Here is an 18,816-nt window from a genome sequence, read left to right on the forward strand (position 1 = left end):
AGAGCTGGCTCTCTTTCCCCAGCTGTTATTCTGCTCCTCTGCAGTGTAATACAAAGACTCTCCTAAAACACTCAACAAAGCTATTAACTATTTTTAGTTCACCTCTACAGTAATTATGACACAAACACGTTGTGATTAATGTGACAAGGAAAGAGTTTCAACTAGGATTTAAATATCCTGCCAGTGTCCCATCTATTCTACAGCTTCTACTGACTGCTCATCCTGTAGCCCCTCACCAGTCCTGCCTCTAATACTGCCATAACTATTGCTGCCATCTTCCAAAAAACACACCCTAAGATGCTTTATAGCTGTTAAATGCCAATTCAATTAAAGTACCTGCAATAAAGACTCCTCAGAAAAAAAAGGGATTCTTTATATTATTCCAGAATAGAATAAAAAACCCAAGATGTACATTGAGTGTCAAAACAAGACCATGAAAGCACAACTGATTCCAGTGACACTTGGAAAAGTGAACTGCAAAAATACGCAAGACTCCATTGATTAAGAACTAGTGAAACCAAACTAGATATGGACTGTGTATAATTCAAGTTTCTACAAATTTTCATGAAGTTCCCCCCGAGATTCCTTTTCTCCAGACTGCAGCTCTCTCAATGGCTGAGGTTGTTTGTGAGTTATCTTTAAGAAATGAAACCTAGAGTGCTTTACAGGTTTAAATAAAGCATTTTTAAAAAACCAACAAGATTTCTGTATAAAATTAAAGATACTAGAAAAATTAGAGACAACAGCCTGACCAAAGATGGCAAGATCACTCTGAAAAGTAATGCAGAACTGTTCACTGACAAGGGATACCATTAGCTGAAATCTCCCTTTGGCTGACTGAGGAGGGCAGACAAGAAAAGAGATGTGATATGAATGGAACAGTTTGAACACAGATCAGTGCTGGATGTGAAGTGGAAGGGAGCACAAATTCAGCATTTGTCAGATAAACAGACCAAATTAATTTGTCTTTCAGAGCAAGCCTCCTGTGCTTGCGTGCCTTTGAGAAAACCAATACACCAATGGCAAGTGGAAAGCACTGGTTTCAGCTAATGTTTAGAACCTGAGTAGTGACAAGAAAGGCAAATTTGATCAATAGTAGAAAGGAAAGAAAGATTATTTTCTGGACCTACTCAGGAAAACCTTAAAAATATAGATTATCTTGGGAAAAGAATACAGTCCAACTCAACACCATTAAGACCATTACCTGTTTTCTGAGATGCTGGGCCCTTGGCTGATGAAGTGTCCAAATTAACTCTGGCTGAAGGCAACACTGGAATAGAGAACTTTTTAGGAACTTCAAAGCCGTATTTTTTGCTCACTTCTACAGTGTACTCCACGTACATCAGCTCGGAGGAGGGCCTGCGAGGCTTCAGAAGCGCACGTCTCTGCAAGTGAAACAACAATGCATACAGCTGAGCAAGACAGAAAATCTTCAGGCTGAGAAATGCAAACCTGTACAGGCTTAATTCTAAAACTGAATTGGTAATTAAGAAACTGATATAGCAACTTTGAGTGATCCTTCCAAATAAAAACTGACTTGTAAGATATTTTTAGACTTTATGCGTCTGAAACATTTGTTTAAGAATAATGCATTTTGAATTTTACAGTAAAACCATAGCCTACCCAGAAATAATCTCTTCTAGCCTTCATGCATATGCAGGAAAGGCAAGAAAAGGAATAAAAAAAAACCCTAAAAACAAAAACATTTTGTATCAGTGGTAGAAAGATGCTTCTTCTCCTACTCCATAAAGTTTCTGTGCAATAAGAAGCATGAAAAAGAAAAATTATTTTGCTTTTTGGCAAGGGCTAACTATTAGCTAACTGATATTTTAATGCTGAAAATTTATTTTAGAAGTTAGGGCATTTAGAATCAATTCTAGAGACAAGTTAGCTCCTCCTCTTGGTAAAAACCATTGCTAATCAACAGCATGAAACGTATTAGTAAAGGATTAGCACAGAATATTAAGGCAAGCTCAATACAGGCATCTGAACCTCTTAATGAACTTAATTTGACTCCTGGAGGATAACATTACAAACATACTACAATTATTTAATACACTACTTGCTCAAAATTGCCATTTTCAATCCCATAACACACTACAATTGCAATGCTCAAGAGCAATTGTGAGCTGAACAAATGTTAACCCGAGTAATGTCTCTTTTACAGACAAGGCTTTGAATTAATGACTGCTGTGAATTATCTTGAAGCAGATCTAGGGCAGAGATAAATATGGAAATATTCGTGTTTTGCTAAGGAAATTGGTTTATTCTCAAAGTCTTTTGCTGTAAAACACTGCCAGGACTGCAGGTATCAAAGTACCTATTTCAGTAGGCCAAGGAATGCAAATCCATTGAGGGAATGCAAAAACTCAATTTAAAAGGAAAAGCAATTGTTCTTAAAGACAGCCATTAGGTGTAAAATGCCCAAATTACAGTTTAAATCAACTAGACTTGGGTTCTACATTTGGTTGGTGGTGGGGTTTTTTTGGTTTGCTTTTTTCCCCCCTGTATTAATAAAAATCTCACATTCCCTTGCTAGCTTTAGAAAGGAGACCCACACTCTGACACTGATTTGTTTTGATCATTAATCTACCCTTCCATAGTGTCAATGAAGTGTTAAACAAAATGTACATACGGACTTTGGGAAGCTGTTAAGATTTAGCTGTTACTACGGGGGTTTTGGCACAATAAATATAGAAACAGATAATTCTTCTAAATTCTTGTTCTATGAAGAGAAACTGGACAGATGTATTTGACTAAAAAATTCACATCAAACCAAATTCTTAAGATAGTTCTTGTACTGCTGTATTTGCACAACCTTGTGCAAATATAATTTACAGAAGGAACAGGAAAAATTGTTATGTGAGCAGAAAACCTGAGCTCACTATTCACTCACTCTATCGTACAAGACCGGACTCTGACATTACTCCCTCTCAAACACACACAAAATTAATTAAAAAATCAGTAAGTACAAATAATTTAATTGCCATATTAATTGCCAGTTCCACTTCTCTCTGACAGGAATGAAATGCCAGAACACTTTGCAGTGGGGAAAAAAAAAAATCATTCTAACTTGTAATGGGAGGTTCTGAACCAAAAGAATTACACATTTACCAGTTTAAATTTGACTTTATCTTCTGCATAATCAAATATAAATTTATACCTACAAATGATTTTCATAACTAGATTATTTTCCAACAGTGAAATAAAAATTCAACATGATTACACAGTTTTGTTAAATTTTAATTGAAAATATAATTGTAAGATGACCTTTCCTGGAGCACTGAGCACATTTGAATTATAACCATCTTGAAGAAATGTCTTATTTAAAAACTCACTGAAAGACTTTGTTTTAAGATCCTTGTGCATGTTATCTCATTTTTAAATACAGGTTGGGAAAAAAACCCAGTTGGGTAGTATTACATAATCTATGAACATTTCAAATATTTCCTGGCACCTTGTAAACAAGTAAAGGATGAAAACATTTTGAATGAGAGAACTAGTGGAAAAAGAAAATTCTGCAACCATACACAAGACTAAACTTTGCTCCCTCAAAGGTTAACATTTCCAAGAGAAAATGTCAACACAATTCAGATGAATGTTGCAACTGCTCCAATTTTTAACATTTTTGTGGGCAGTGGGAGTTAAATAGAATTAAGTATTTTTAACTCTCATGATCAATGCAGATCTAAGGCCTCTCTACTGCAAAAAGACAGATTCCAAGCACTTTTACATCACCTACCTGATGGTTCAAAATATTCCAAGTATAGAATTCTTATTACCAGATAACAGTATTTGCATTTAGTTCCCAGGATTAATTATTTTCTTAAAATATTTTTTTGAAAAATGAATGAAGGGTATATAAAGCTTCAGAATTCAACTTGATCTTGAAAGTCTCAAGGACTTTTTGATTTTCCAAGGTATTTTCTTAGATGTGCCACCTGCACTTTCTGTGTGTGAAGGGTGGCAGATTCTGTTAAAGGGCTCTGAGGCACTTCTCTCCATCCTTGCATATTACTGTTCTTCAAATCCTAATTTAGCACCATTTCTTCCTTCCAGAAATTACCTTCTAAAACTGTTTCTCATGAATAAAGAAATTTATTATCTCGGTCTCTCAGAACCCCTGCAATCAATCATGTTTGCCACCTCCCTTAATCCCATATCAAAAGATAAGTGATGTAATATAGAAGACATTGGTCTCACTTGTAAATTCAGCAAATGGAAATCTGACCACAGGTCCTTTTCTGGAAAGCTCATCCCCACTCAAACATATCTAATGCAATTTTTTATTTCCAGTGCCTTCTCTGCTCAAGGACACCATGATTCTTCCTCAAAAAAAAACCCAGACCAGTTTTTTAAACCAGCAGATTCTTTACACTGAGGTTACAAATTTCCATAATCATACAGGAGAACACAAAAAATCCTTCTTTATGCCCTGGTTGCCCATGTAGAGCACAAACTCTGAAAATCCAAGCTGGACAGGGGGAGGATAAGACTTTGCCACACCAGCTGAGCAGCAGAAGCCACAGCCCCGAGTGCACAAGGTCTCCACTCACTTTTCCTTGATCAAAACTCACCAACTCACCAACACCACCATGGGGCACTAAGACAAAAACACTCCATGGTGCTCAGACATGGACAGCAGGATAGACAGGGAATGCAGTGTCCTAACGTCTGGAATATGGCAAATGTGGTGTCCACACTCAGATGAGACATGTTCAAAACAAAGCAAAACGGGGCCTAGGTAAATACTTTTTACAGTTTAATTTTAATTTTAAAAAATTTTACAGTTTTACAGATTAACAATGAGGGCACACCTGGACACAGCAGAAAGTTAAAGCTTTAGCTCTGGGATTCTTGTACAACAGGACCTTTCCTGTCACTGTGTCTGGTTATACAAGGAGGTTATTGGATCTATGAAGAAAAAGTCCTGTATCTGGCAACTGGGTCTAAAACTAGGCATGTTATTTTGAATCTCGCTTCACTGACTGCAGCATCCTCTCCCTCACAGTCCCAACTAAAGGAATTCTCACATTGTTGCTTTTGTTTTCTTCACTTTCCTCTCTTTACTACATTTAGCAATTTCAATTTTTCTAAACATGTTCTTCTGCCACAGTCTCTTATCTTTTTTCCAATACCCTCTTCCTTCCCTTGTTATCTATGTTCACCTAAACATCCTCCTTTCAGCTTTCTCTCATTCATCATTACTAATTATTCACAAAACAGCTTTTGTTAATTATTCACTATAATGCCAAATCCAACATTAACAGTGTCTGAAAGTTCCTATATTATCCTATGTTATCTTTACCACCACCCAAAATTGTTTGAGGAGGAATTAAAAGAAAGAAACAGTCAGGAGGTAAGAAAGTAACACAGTTTTATGGGAAAAAGATTAAATATCATTATTTGTTCCCAATTCTATTAATTTAAACAATCAAAATACATGTTTGCTCCAGATGGCAACAAAAAGAAACAGTAAAAACATAGTAAAAAATACCTAGGACTTTTAACTGTGTATAAATGGGTCAAGTAAAAAATTACACCTCTAGTTACTGATTATGCACATCCAGTTTGACTCCAAAAACACAACCCACCTTTACTACTGTTTTCTATGTGACTTAAGTAAACATGACTAAAATTTACAATTTAGAAAGACTGGAAATCATGCTAGTTATTTATTCTTCAATTAGACAGGTAAAAACTGGACCAAGTAGTACTAATGTAAGGGTATTTTCCCTTCTGTCCATCTATTGTCTAACATGATTCTACCTGCAGGAAGCAAGTAGAAAGGTGGAAGAGAAATCCAAAAGAGAACAACAGATTTCCAAAGATTCTGGATTTATTTCTAACCTATAACATCTGCCCCAAATTTTGTGAGCCTAAATAATTCATTGAACTGTGGGCACAATAGATTGGCTTTTTTTCTTTTTGCCCTTTTTTTTTCTTTTTTTTTTTTTTTGTGGGGGAGGGGGAGAATTCAGACCACCTAAAACCATGCTTTAGTTCCAATTTTCACTGCAGAACACCAACCCCCCTCAAAAAAGGTTTCTCCTGTTAATACAACCAGAATTTCTATGCTATCACCTTTAAACAGATAGTTTGCAAGAACTTACTACAAAAAGTTTTTAGGAATATGTTTCATGATTTACCCTGTACAGTGGATGTTGAGGTTTGTAATGTGCAAACTCTTTTCTATGCCAGGAGCAGAACTTCTTCCCTGTATTTGTCATAAGCAAGTATAAGACTTTGTACACATGGAACAAAACACTTCTTTCTGCCCATTACTGCATTTCTCACATGATAATTCATTCAGTGCTAGTATCCACCATCATGTGTTTTACAGGATAATTAAGTTAATTATCCTCCAGTCTCCCACAATACACGTGGTTTTAGAATTCATACGGCATTTTAGCATGTCCAGTGGTGCAAGGAGTGCTCCTATCATGTTCAGTCGTGATCCCATCCACAACTCCAGAGCAGTTAGACTTTTCATCAAGCATTTGCTAAGTTACTGTGATATTAAGGGACTTGAACTATGAAAACTCAGTAAAATGTTACCACAGCAGTGGATTAACCCCAAAGGAGACAACTTGAGTCTAGATGACACAATTACAATTGCTGTCCTGCTCCAAACACACAACAGATCAGAGTTAGGATGTAATTTTCCCTCGTTTCACTTGTTTTCTATTACTTTTCAAGCGAAAGGCATAAATTTTGCGGCATCAAATCACAAGGGAAAGTTCTTTCCCTATACTTGGGGAAATGTCTACCTGGAAAGCTGGAACAGCACTGCTGCCCAGCAATTGGTCTGAGGCCAGGCACCATCAGGACACCAGGGAAATCAAAACCCAGAGTGTGGCTAGCATCCTCACAAGGCTATACTTGAATTCTTCATGAGGAAAAGCCTTGTTTATTTGGCAATATTACCATTATAAATTTATTCAAAAGTAATAACTGATTGTTTAATGGATTACCTTGGGAGAACTTTTGTTTCTAGATGTTGAAATCTTAGGAAAATATGTATAGGTTGGAATGATGCATAAGAGGGGAGCTATATCTTATTAGAAAAACTTGTGGCATTTCAAAAGCATTTTGCATTGATTGCAAGACAAAGAAAAGTCTCCTCCATTTATTCTCAAGGTTTTTTGGTTTGGGAAAAAAATCCATTTCTTACAAAAATATGCATAATGAAGGTTACAGATACCTATTACATAGAATATGAAAGCTTTTTTAATCAACAGGTATTTTTCCCGTTGAAGTGAAGTAAATTGTGAAGTGTATTTTTCCCATTGGAGTGAAGTAAATTGTTAGTACTTTTCTTAACTGCAGTCAAGTTTTCTTAAAGGAAGGACAGCATAATAGCAGGGGGTGACAAAGTAGCTTCAGAATGAACATGCCAAATACCGCAGGGTCTGAGGGGAAACTGGGATCAGTAACTGTCGGATTACAAATGCGTGAAAAAAATGTAACTTCACACCATCACCTGAAACATAAAAAACAGTTCAGCCCTACAAATCAAGGACAGCTAAATTTAATTGCAGCACCAGGTAACTGTGTTTCTCACCTCTACTCTGGACAGCCCCAACAGCGCAGTTGCAACTCGCACGCTGCTGCTCTGCAGAGTGCCAGTCATCAACCTCCTTTCGTACTCCTCAGCTGACATCTGCTGCTGGGCAGCCAGAGCCAGGGCCCTCTCCCTCGACTCATTGATCAACGGAATCCTCAGCTTCTCCTCCAGAGTCTGACCGAGCCCACATTTCAAATATAAAACTGGATGTGCTGCGCTTCCATCTGTTAAAGAAACCCAACGAAATAAAAGAGTAAAGCAAAACCACACACCACATTTATCAGCTGGTGGAACTGCAGAGAATATTTAAAATTTCCAATCTCCAAAGAAAATAAGAATACAAAATTCCTTCAAAGTTTAGTTCCATTCTATTAACCTAGTACATGACATTTATTACCTGTAATATTTTATTTTTCAACATAATAGGGAAGTAAAAATTAGCAGACTGAAATGCAACCCAAAATTTAGCTAATAGGGCTAAGAAATAGCTAATAACTTAGCTAATAAAACAATCCTAGACTTTAGTGTTACTACCATCATGACAGTATTAAAAGTTTACCCGAAGTCTCTCTGTTACCTACACAACACAGCCATGCTTTTACCCCTCTAGGTGATGCTTCATCTCCTCTAAAAGAAACCACCAGAAATTATTTCAAGTAGCAGTTGTCAATTATTTCAAGTTTCAAGTCCTACACTGTTTCTGAAATAGGACTGACAGGAGTTTATCCCTCACTGTTTACAGACAAAAGCATTGGAATATCATATCAGTGCACACAAACTCATGTTTTAAAGCTAGAAAAATTCTAGATAAAGATGATTGTCCTGGTTCATATGGTTAGCAACCTATATTTAGAAGAAGAAAATAAGAAAAATTACGAGAAAGAACTCATGTAGACCATGTTAAAAGAAATACAAGATGAAGATCACCAACAACCAGCTGATGCCATGAAGTGAATGGACTGGAAAACATTAGAAGAAATATAGTATATATTCATTATTCATTATAACGTATTTTTACACTTGACTATAAACATCCTCTTTTTTTTTACTACATATATTTAATAATTTTTAAGAAACATCCATAGAAATAAAATAATATTTAAAAAAAATTATTTGCTGTATTTTACTCTTTTCCCTTCTATTCACTGTACCTTCTGAGGTAGCATGCAAAACATTTGGACTATCCAAGGTAGGCAATTCTGAAGTCAGAGGTAAATCACCTGCCCCCTCAATCAGGTATACAAACTCTCCAATCTGAAACACAAGGACACACATCCATACACCTCAGAGTGCAACTCATGCAGAACAGAAGGCAAACTATTACAACTAACAGCAAAGATATCCCAGGAACACCTAAGGTCTGACCTGAGCAATAATTTACATATTCAGGAGAACTGGTTTTTTAAACTATGCCTATATAAGAAAATTATTGTTTCAAGCCATGCTGTGATAATAAAGTAACTTTAATTGATAATATTAAGTCTGAAAAGTCAAAAAGTTTCAAAAATCAGAGTCCTTTCAAACTCCACATATAATTTAATTAGGTATAAGGGTATCCTAACCCATACATACAGCAAAATTTTGAATTCTAAATATGTACTACAGTTACATATAATTAAACATGTTCATGAGCAACCTTCATTGCTCTTCATCATTTCAAATTTTTTTAAAATGTTTAAAATAGTTTTGAGACAGAAACATTTCTCTAGAAAGCAAAAAAAAAGAAAAAATTGAAGTCAAGGCAGGTTAGTGTCAGGTACAAATTCTCCTTTAAAAATAAAGTTAGTAAATCTTAATTACTTCATTAAAAAATGGAAAATCTACAGATGCTTGAAAGTAAATATAAACATGACCTAGAACAAAGAAAGAAATTCATTTTTCATAGAGGAAAAGATAACTTAACTAGCAGAGAAATAACACTTTCAATTATAGATGGACTAAAAAAAAAAATAAGGTGCAAATAAAAGACAGAAAAGTATTTTTGAAGAAAAGAAAACTCACTGAAAGTACTTCAAATTTAAGTCCACAATCAGAATGGCCCAAACTAAAAAGATATCTTAGCTAGGTACCATACACCTATCTGAACTAGGCAGGAGATTTAACATATATACTGCATATATTGCTTTGATAATTTCGTTGTGTTTACCACAAATTTTTTTCAGACAATTTTATCTTCTGCTGATTGCAAGATAAAGAATTAAATGCCTCTGCAACAACTGATATAATTTGCACATTCAGTCTCTCTTTATTTCCATACACCATATTCTGTAAAACTCTGCCCTAAAATCATGTATTTTGTCTTTTATTCTTCATACCAGATATGAAGGAAATAATTTATTTCTGTAATTTAGTGCATCTGCCAACCAACACAATGTTTTCCTTTTAATACTGCTCAATAGCATAAGAAAACCCTGGTTTTTCCTCTGCCTTCATTTGTAGTTTCATCAGATATTTATGTTAAGGCTGAAAACACTGCAATTATATTTCTGACCCAGCAGAAGAAAAGCTATTCAACTTTGATGGTATTTTCTTCCTGTCTTGATTCAAGAGCTCGCACAAATCTTCCTTGAGAAGGATTAAAGAAACCTCCAGCAAAATTGGATTCTCACACACAAACAGCCACTCCTGGGAGCCAATTTAAACAGGAATTATTCCTGTTTGACACAGTGATTTGGCTCCATAAGGGCCCTTAACAATCTCACAGCACACACAGCTGATTTCAGGAAGGTGCTGGTTGCTGGGATGCCATTCTGCTATCAGCTCCTTTTCCTGTCCTCGCTGAAATCAATATGCTTATAGGAAGGAACCAAATCCCCCAATTTCCTCTTTGCTTTGAAGAATTCTGGGGGTTTGATCACCACAGAATGCAAAGCCAGTTTTCTTTCCACTGAGCTTTTTTCCTGATGCTTTGGAACAGAATGGGTATTTCACTGAACTTGGAGAGTTTAGCTTGGATGCCCATGGTCCTAATGATTTATGTTTCCATTTTCCATCAGCTGCAAACAGGACAGCATCCACACTGTGCAGGGCTTACTGTTAATGAAAACAGTTAATAAAAGAGCTGCTGAACTTTCTATCCAATCCCATTGCTATCTGATGTTGCAAAAGAACGTAGGGCTACTAGGAGTTTCTAGCTGCCTGTGAAAGTCAGTAAGAGTGAGCAACAGATAGCAAAAACAAATTCTGTTTCAATTTTTTTTAAAGAACAATGAAATACTGAAACAAATCCTTGAGAATTGTCCTAAATGGCTTGTGCTGCCACTTCAAACCTTAGGAAAGTTAACATAAAGATTATTTCAAAATAAGGAAAATCCTTGAGGCCAGAAGCCTTGAATCAGTGTATCCTCTTGCTGTTATTTCAAATATATAGCTGCTGAAGCAATGGACAGGATTCCCAATCAGACTCAAGATTTAATACAATTCCTCACAAATTATGCAATTAAGTAGATGGAGCTAATTTTTCCAACCTGAGGTGCAAATATTTTGCACTTTGAGGAGCCTTTAAATGCATCACACCTACTCAGCTAAGCTGGAAGGACCAGGTGATCCAGAAAAAGCTACCATACAGGACTTAGCAGCAGCTTCTCTGAGGCATTAATGCTTCCTGCTGTGAAAAGGTCAACTAAGCCTTTGTTAAGAACAGTGACTAGTAGCTGTGTGTCTAAATTTACTTCTAAATCCCCACTGGAGGCAATACTGGGACTGTCAGAAATGTACTTTTCCCTTTCCACCTGAAAGATGACCATCCTACAGCTCTGACCACATCTCTTAGATTAACAATCCTTCCTTAACATGTCTAAATTTCCCTTCTCTTCACTGTATTATTTAGTTTTCAGGCTCTATTCCTTGTGTAGCATGAGCCTACTCTTCTCAGCCAGGGTGTGAACTTCTGCTTCTAACAGACACAACAAACAGGTAAATTGTCAATAGCAGTGATTTAAAGGGTATTAAATAATAACAGGCTATAAAGGAGATTAGGGTATAAATAGTGTGTATACATATATATATCTGTATATATATATATATATATATATATATATATATATATATATGTATTTACATAGGTATAAATAATAACAGGTTATAATAAAGGAGATTCTTCTCAGATTTACTCCCAGAGAACAGTAGGCCAAGTTTTTCCTTGTCTAGAGACTGCATCTAGATTTTTCACTGAATTAAACTGGACCTAAAATTCCCTTATGAATGTACAGCTGTTGAGGTGTATTTCTTCCCTTTTAATTTCTCTCTTTGAATGATGCTGAGCACTGGATTGATTTTCCACTGAACCATCCACAAAGTTTGCTAACCTCTGACATGGGGACTCTTTGAAGGTGATTCCCCGCTGCCAATAAGGTGTGAGCTCACTATTTCAGTGTGTACTCAACAGAAATCCCTCTTCTATCTCAGCTAATTTTCAAGAAAATCAAGAGAACTTTACACTCTTAAAGATGTCTAGTCATATGGTTTGTTTTCTTTAAAAATAGCCAGTATTTTCAAATACTGAACAGAGTCAGAAAGACAGACTTGGGCATCACTGTATCAGTCTTATTTTTCTTTATGAACAAGATAAAAAAATCAAGCTGGCCATGTGGCATAGCCAAAGTCATGTTTAAGCAATAAAAATCCCATCAAACGCACAAGCACCAGACACCAGCAGAAGTTCCATGTTCAGTAGAAGGTAAAAATAAGGAAGCTGAGAATGTGCAGCAAAAAAAGCAATTTGGTTTTAGATGCATTGTTACAAATCATCAAAACACGGCAGAGAGAAAGGCAGAGGCACATAACTGGACAGAGGGAGAAGCTGAAACACAGAGGCATTGTTAGGAAAGTGAGAAGCAGAATCCAAACCCTGAGATCAGCCACACATAAAAGAAGATTATAGAAACAACCGGGTTCTGCAAAACATTCACAGCCAGAGACAAAACACAGCAGACAGGTTAAAGAGGTGAAATAATGGACTAAACACACAGAAATAAGATTCTGACCACTGAGATAAAGGATTACAGGAACCTCAAAAAGCTGGATTGCAAGGTTTGAAGTTCTGAAATATAAGCAAAATCAGATCTTGGTGATTTGACTGAATTTCAATTAAGTATGTAGGGAAAACCCAGGCTACATGAGTCAAGAGACACTGAAAGGTTGTTGGAGTCGGTATTCATGTACAGCCTTTTCTGAATGGAACTCTGATTGAGAGATAAATTTAAAAAGAGACAGCAAGGAAAATTATTATTCTACTTTGACAGCACACCCTAAATACAGGGATGAATACATGGAGAAGTACAGAACAGTAAAGTCTTTATCCATTCCCTGCTTATGCATTATTCTTGCACCCACGTCAAGACAAATTATTTAAATTTCTTTTCTTTTCTTTTCTGAAGCTCAGATGCCAAGAAAAACCATCAAAATAACATTCCCTGCAGTACTGATTTTTATTACTTAGTGGTTTTAAAGTGAAAAGTTGCCTGCAGCATTTCATATAATTCTAATTATGTGTAAAAGGACAGTAAATAGTTGCCCTTGATCAGGACCCCAAGTCCCTTTTCACAGCACTCCTCTCATTTACCCTATTCATGCACAATTGGCAAAAGTCCTGGTTCTTACCTGCAATGATAAACACAGAACACACACTTCATTCTTACCTTTTCATTAATCAGAATGACAGTGCAGTAACGCTTTTCCTGATAAAAGGGAAGGAAGTGAATATCTAAGGCTGCAGAACCTTTCCCTTTCAAGAACAGCTTTTCCATTGGACTGAAGAACTCATGCAGGAGGCCAGATTTATCAGCTGTTAAAATAAATTTAGGTGGATGTTTAGAGACAACAGCACAGGCTGTAAAATAAAGTAGTTGCATGAGTAAAAAAAAGATGCTGCACACAGCCTCCTGTAGCAATCAGTATTTAAGGCACACCTGTAATCAATAATCAGTATTTACAGTTACAGTTGAGTAGATGTGCTGCAATATTGCATGCTGTATTATTTAAATACATTTTGCTAATTACCTGTGCTCTTTTTCTGTGCACTGAAGCAAAACTGGGGAAAATAGACACTTCTCACCATTAAAAATTCCTGAAGGAGGTACAGCTTCTAAGAAAAGGTCTACTCACATGGAAGGAAAAGTGTAATTTACTGCTATTTGAACAAAGAATCTCTCTCTCAGAGTAGCAACTATGTCTGAAATCTTCTAGAACAGGCAAGACCTAAATACTGGCAACACTGGATTTCTTTCACTGCTTTCACACAAGCATTAGGCTGGGAAAGAATTTTAGAGTTGAATCTGGCAGTGTCTGATTTTCTCACTGCATGTTTTTCATCTGCTAAGCACAACTGGACAACGACCTTCAAGCTTTGCTGGCTGGCTTTCTAGGGAGGACAGCAGACCTAAGAATATGAATATAAGAATATTTCACGTGAAAGTGAAAACAACAGAAACTAGTGAGATCACCTAAGAAAATTATGCCAAACTCCGGCCAAATAGATAGAACAGCGATGGGACACCCACAGCCTCTCTGGGTAACCTGCCCCAGTGCCTCATCACCCTCACAGCTAGAACTTCCTCCTCATATCGAATCTAAACCTGCTCTCCTTCAGGTTAAAGACATCACCTCTTGTTCTATCCCTATACACCCCTGTAAAAAGTCCCTCTCCAGCTGTCTGGTAACTCCTGCAGGTACTGGAAAGACACAATAAGATCACCCTGGAACTTCCTCTTCTCCAGACTGGATTTTTGACTGTGATGCACAATTTAAGGACAACATTTTATGAAAACAAAAAATAATAGTTACTGAGAATGTCCATATATAATATTTATTGAACATACTTAGATGTCAAAATCTTGCTTCCATAGATAATCTGATTTCTATTTTAGTAAGACATGAGGTATTGCATGGGTACTTACGGAAAGTCTCTTTCTGTGAATCTTCAGGCAGTATACTATTTTTTGAATTTAATATGCTATTTTCAGAACTAAAAGGAGAAAAAAAATTAAAACAATATTCTAAAGCTGTACATTTTTATTACCAATAGTTAGCTTAGTTCCCCTTTTTATGAATAAACACCAGAAAAGCAAATGTTATCAACACCAAAAAAAAAAAAAAAAAAAAAAAAAAAAAAAAAAAAAAAAAAAAACCACCAAAATAGACCACTACATTTTGGAACCATTTTCCAAGCAACAGTAATTAAAATCACCCTATCCACTTGAAGTGGCTACAGAATGACCTATATTAACTAACATTGCAGTTAATCATTCAAAAGAAACCCAATGTAATCGAGGCTCTGTCTAAGAAAGGAGAAAGGGATGAATCTCAACCTAATCACCTGAACTCTGCTCATTACAATATTGCTTTTCAAGTGTATTTGATAAGAAAAGATATACTCAAAAAATCACCTTCAAACAAAATCTCCTTTGAACATCCATCCTCCCAAAGCAAACTGTGCTCCTGACCATCATATTTTCCTAAAGTGACTCTATGTAGCTTTTATTCTTCCTCACAAGTAATTCCCACCATTGTTGACAGGTGTCAAGATTGTGCAGTTACACTTGTGGAAGGAGAATTTTCCTTAATTTACAATGGACATTGACAATGCACAGAGCTCAAAGATGCTGAAAACAATACTGTAATGTATCAAAAAATACTGAAAGTTTCAGCCCAAAACTCTGATTTTAAATTATCCCCATATAAAACTTATTCCCCCCCGCAGTAAAATGTGATGAACCAGCATACAGCAAACAATTGCTACATACAATGTTTGATGTTGGGTCTCTCTAAAAATAAATAGTTAATCTTGCTGGGCTAAGAAAAAATCACAACCTTAAACAAAGGGACGTGCAAAACTCTCAGAATATGTTACCCTGGAGATCTGTTTTAATACCTACACTTAAAGACCATTTTTCAGAAAGGAAAATGATCTCTGAATATATGCATACAACATACTATTTATACTGTACTTCACAAATAAGTATCTCACATTAAACAAAATACTCATTTTATATAAAACATCATTTCTCTCAATGCTGTATCTTTGAACGAGAATGCAAAGTCATGCTTGCAAAAACAGAGACCACAGCAGAAGAATCACTGTAAAAGTGACAAATAGCTCAACAGCTGTATGAAAAAATAATAATAGTACAAAAAATACATTACATTTTTCACTGGTGAGAATTATACACTGAGTAAGTCCTATTTTCAAATCTGAACAACTGAGAAACTCATTAGGCTGATTTAACGCAGTATTGAACTTCTCTCAATATCAATTTTTTTCTTACTTCAGTGAACAAAGTACTTGCAGGTAAGTGATGGGAAAAGAAAACGAACCTGTGTTGTGGAAGACATGAACATTGTGTCTCATTCTTCCATAACAGAAAGAAATAGCATCTTGCTCAACAATAAAACTGAACAGAATAAAGTTCAGAAGGTATAAGAAGCTTGGTTACGTTCAAAGTCTGGTTCAATGCATCCTCTTTCAATACACAGAGAAATAAGGAAAAGGATTAGGGAGAAGAGCTTAAAGCTGCCATAAAATCAGTCTACACAGCCTGTTCCTGCACCTGAGTCAGGCAAATCCCTGGGATCAACAGAGAATGGGGAATGAACAGCTCAAAAGCAGCCCTGTGGAGGAGGATTTGGGCATACTGGTAAATGAAAGATTACAGATGAGCTGGCCATGTCCACTCACAGCCCAGAGAGCCAAATGTGTCCTGAGCTGCATCCAGAGCTGGGAGGGGACTCTGCCCCTTTGCTCTGCTCTGCTCTGCTCTGGTGGGACCCTGCCTGCAGCCCTGGGATTCCCAGAACAAGAAGAGCAGAAAGAGGAGGGCTAAAGGAGGGCTACAGAAGTGTCAGAGTGCTGGAGCACTTCTCCCATGAAGATATCCTGGAGGAGATAAGGCTCCAGGAAGCCCTCACTCTTTCAATGTTTAAGGCCAGGGCAGAGGGAGCTGGGGTTTGGGGGGGAAACAAGAGCAGCTCATAAGAAAGAGAGAGAGACCAAGCAACTTCTCCAACTGCCCTCATTTGGTTTGGGGATTTTTGCCAACAGACTAAGACAATTTTACTGTTCATTAAATGAACAAAAAGTTCAAGATTATGTTACAGGTGAGCATGGGTTAATGAGAGCACCTTTCAGTTGCCTGGTTGAGGTGTGAATACTCCCAATTCATTCTTGCTGTGGTTATTTCTAACCAGTTCAGATTAAAATCACAGCCTGGAAGAAAGGGACCTTGAAGATCATCTAATTCCAACCTGTTCCATGCTTTTGCACCAGTAAGAGTCTAGTATCTGCTACCTGAGGTGTCAGATACCAGCTCCAAGATCACACCACACTGGGCTGGCCGTGTTATCAGGTGTGCCAAAAACTCAGATCAAAAGGAAAATCATCTCTGCAGTCAGCAGAGAGAGTGTGCATCCATCATCATGCATACGAGCTACCATTTGTCATGGTGTGCTTTACTCTTCATGCCAGGTTCCAAACAAGCCAATAACTCCGTTCTCCATCCAACAAATGCTCAAAAAAAATCCTATATGTATTTGGGGAAGAATTTACTAGCTTATAGCTCCAGATCCTATATATTATCAAGGAGATTAAAAAAAAGTGCCAGACACCATAAGGAAATCTTAAATTCACAGAGCAGCATCTTAATCAATGAACTTTAGGATGTTTAGCAAGCAAAGATCTTATTAGAGAGAAGAGATACAACAAACTTCTTAGAAATGCATTGAAAATACTGAAACATTTGAATAAAAAATTCACATTTAAGATACTCACCAGTTTCCACAGACGGTGGAACATGTGTGATCTCAAAACAAAGGGTGGGATAGAAACTATAACAGCAGCTGCCCGAAATAGGTACTAAGGCTTAGAGCAGCTGGATTTCTTTGATATCAAACATTACCCTGAATTGTAATGACTCCTGATAACATATTTGTAAATTGTATTTTCTGAAACAACAGGTATTAATGCTGTACCTCAAATTACAAAGACACCAATTTTAGATCGCAATTTTTTCTTTATTCTTCCAGTAAGTAAATATAGGTATTCTGCATAACATAATTCTTTCCTTGGCACATGAAACAGCTTAGAACAAAAAGTGTAAGAATAAAATTCAGAAAATTGAAATTGTTTGGAATTCCTGACACTATCTCCAGTTTTAAAAAAAAGGAGTAATTAATTTAACAGTAACAAGCTATACAAAATGCAGAGCTTGATTTGAAATTCATTCATTAATTTTTCCCTTTTTTGGTTTAGAATTCATTTTTTAAAATAAAAATATTTATCAAAATTCACAGCTTGTTTTGCAAATCAATCTGTGCAATTATGATCCAGCCTTATGGACACTACTGCATATGATAATCTTCTTAGTCATGGTCTTAGAACAGGACTATTAGTGAAACACTGCTCTATCTTTACCATTTTCTAGTTTTGCTGTAGGCAATCTGTGGAGGAAAAGTTACCTATCAAATGTAACCTTAAACTTTTACAGTCATTTGATTTTTTTTTCTAATGGACATCATTTAAAAATACCAACATGCTTGAAAGCTATGAGTAGTTTTACATTACACAGAATTTCTAGGCCATGTGGTGTGCTTCTCTGCACCTGGTTTTCCTTCTCCCACAGGGAGCAGACCATGCTGGCACACAGATGCAGACCAAAGATAAGAATTGAAGTGTCAAGGGCTTGGAAAAGCACACAGAAGTGTGTATAACTTGGAAAGTCTTTTCCCAGTATACTTAAAAGAAAAACTATGTAAACTGAATTAAAAATAAAAAATCGTGTGCGCTTCACCAAACACCATCCAGTTCTGCATGAATAAAGAAGTCTTGCCTGCGACCACTGAAGGGCATGGGCTGCTGCTAGAGTTTGGGGCTTAGACAGAGCTGTGGCCCAGCAAAGACACAGCAGCTCCCCAGCTCCAGCTCCAGCCTGGGACTGCTCCAGTCCCGCAGTGACAGACCCACATCCCAGTGACAGAGGGGCTGGTCTCCTCCCCAGCCTGAACGGCCCTGTTCTGGGTGCCCTGACACCCCAGAGGGGAAAGCTGGGAGGAAAAGGGTCCCCTGCCAGGCAGAGCTTCCTACAGGGAGGTTTGAAGGGGATGTGACACATCTGGAGGCACGGGATGAGGCTGCAGACGGAGCACTGAGCCCAGCTGGCTGTGCTGTGATGATGAAGCTGTCACGGGCATGCCTTGACCCTGACATCAGTGTCACAGACACATTACCCACAGGGCAAGCACTGACTTCACTGCAGCTT

The 18,816-nt window shown here is 37.0% G+C and overlaps 1 protein-coding gene across 1 annotated transcript in view; it reads right to left on the bottom strand.

The window, feature by feature from the left end:
* CFAP47 (cilia and flagella associated protein 47) overlaps window positions 1–18,816 on the bottom strand; it is a 258,402-nt gene that overhangs the window by 151,686 nt on the left and 87,900 nt on the right. Inside the window, exons 41-45 of the mRNA XM_038154900.1 lie at window positions 14,464–14,531; window positions 13,207–13,352; window positions 8,719–8,821; window positions 7,565–7,791; window positions 1,205–1,385 (exon numbers count right to left, since the gene is read on the bottom strand). Coding sequence (XP_038010828.1) covers window positions 1,205–1,385; window positions 7,565–7,791; window positions 8,719–8,821; window positions 13,207–13,352; window positions 14,464–14,531 — 725 coding nt within the window. The remainder of the gene's footprint in view (window positions 1–1,204; window positions 1,386–7,564; window positions 7,792–8,718; window positions 8,822–13,206; window positions 13,353–14,463; window positions 14,532–18,816) is intronic.

The sequence above is a fragment of the Motacilla alba genome, chromosome 1, assembly GCF_015832195.1.
Source record: "Motacilla alba alba isolate MOTALB_02 chromosome 1, Motacilla_alba_V1.0_pri, whole genome shotgun sequence".
In the NCBI taxonomy this organism is placed as follows: Eukaryota; Metazoa; Chordata; class Aves; order Passeriformes; family Motacillidae; genus Motacilla; species Motacilla alba.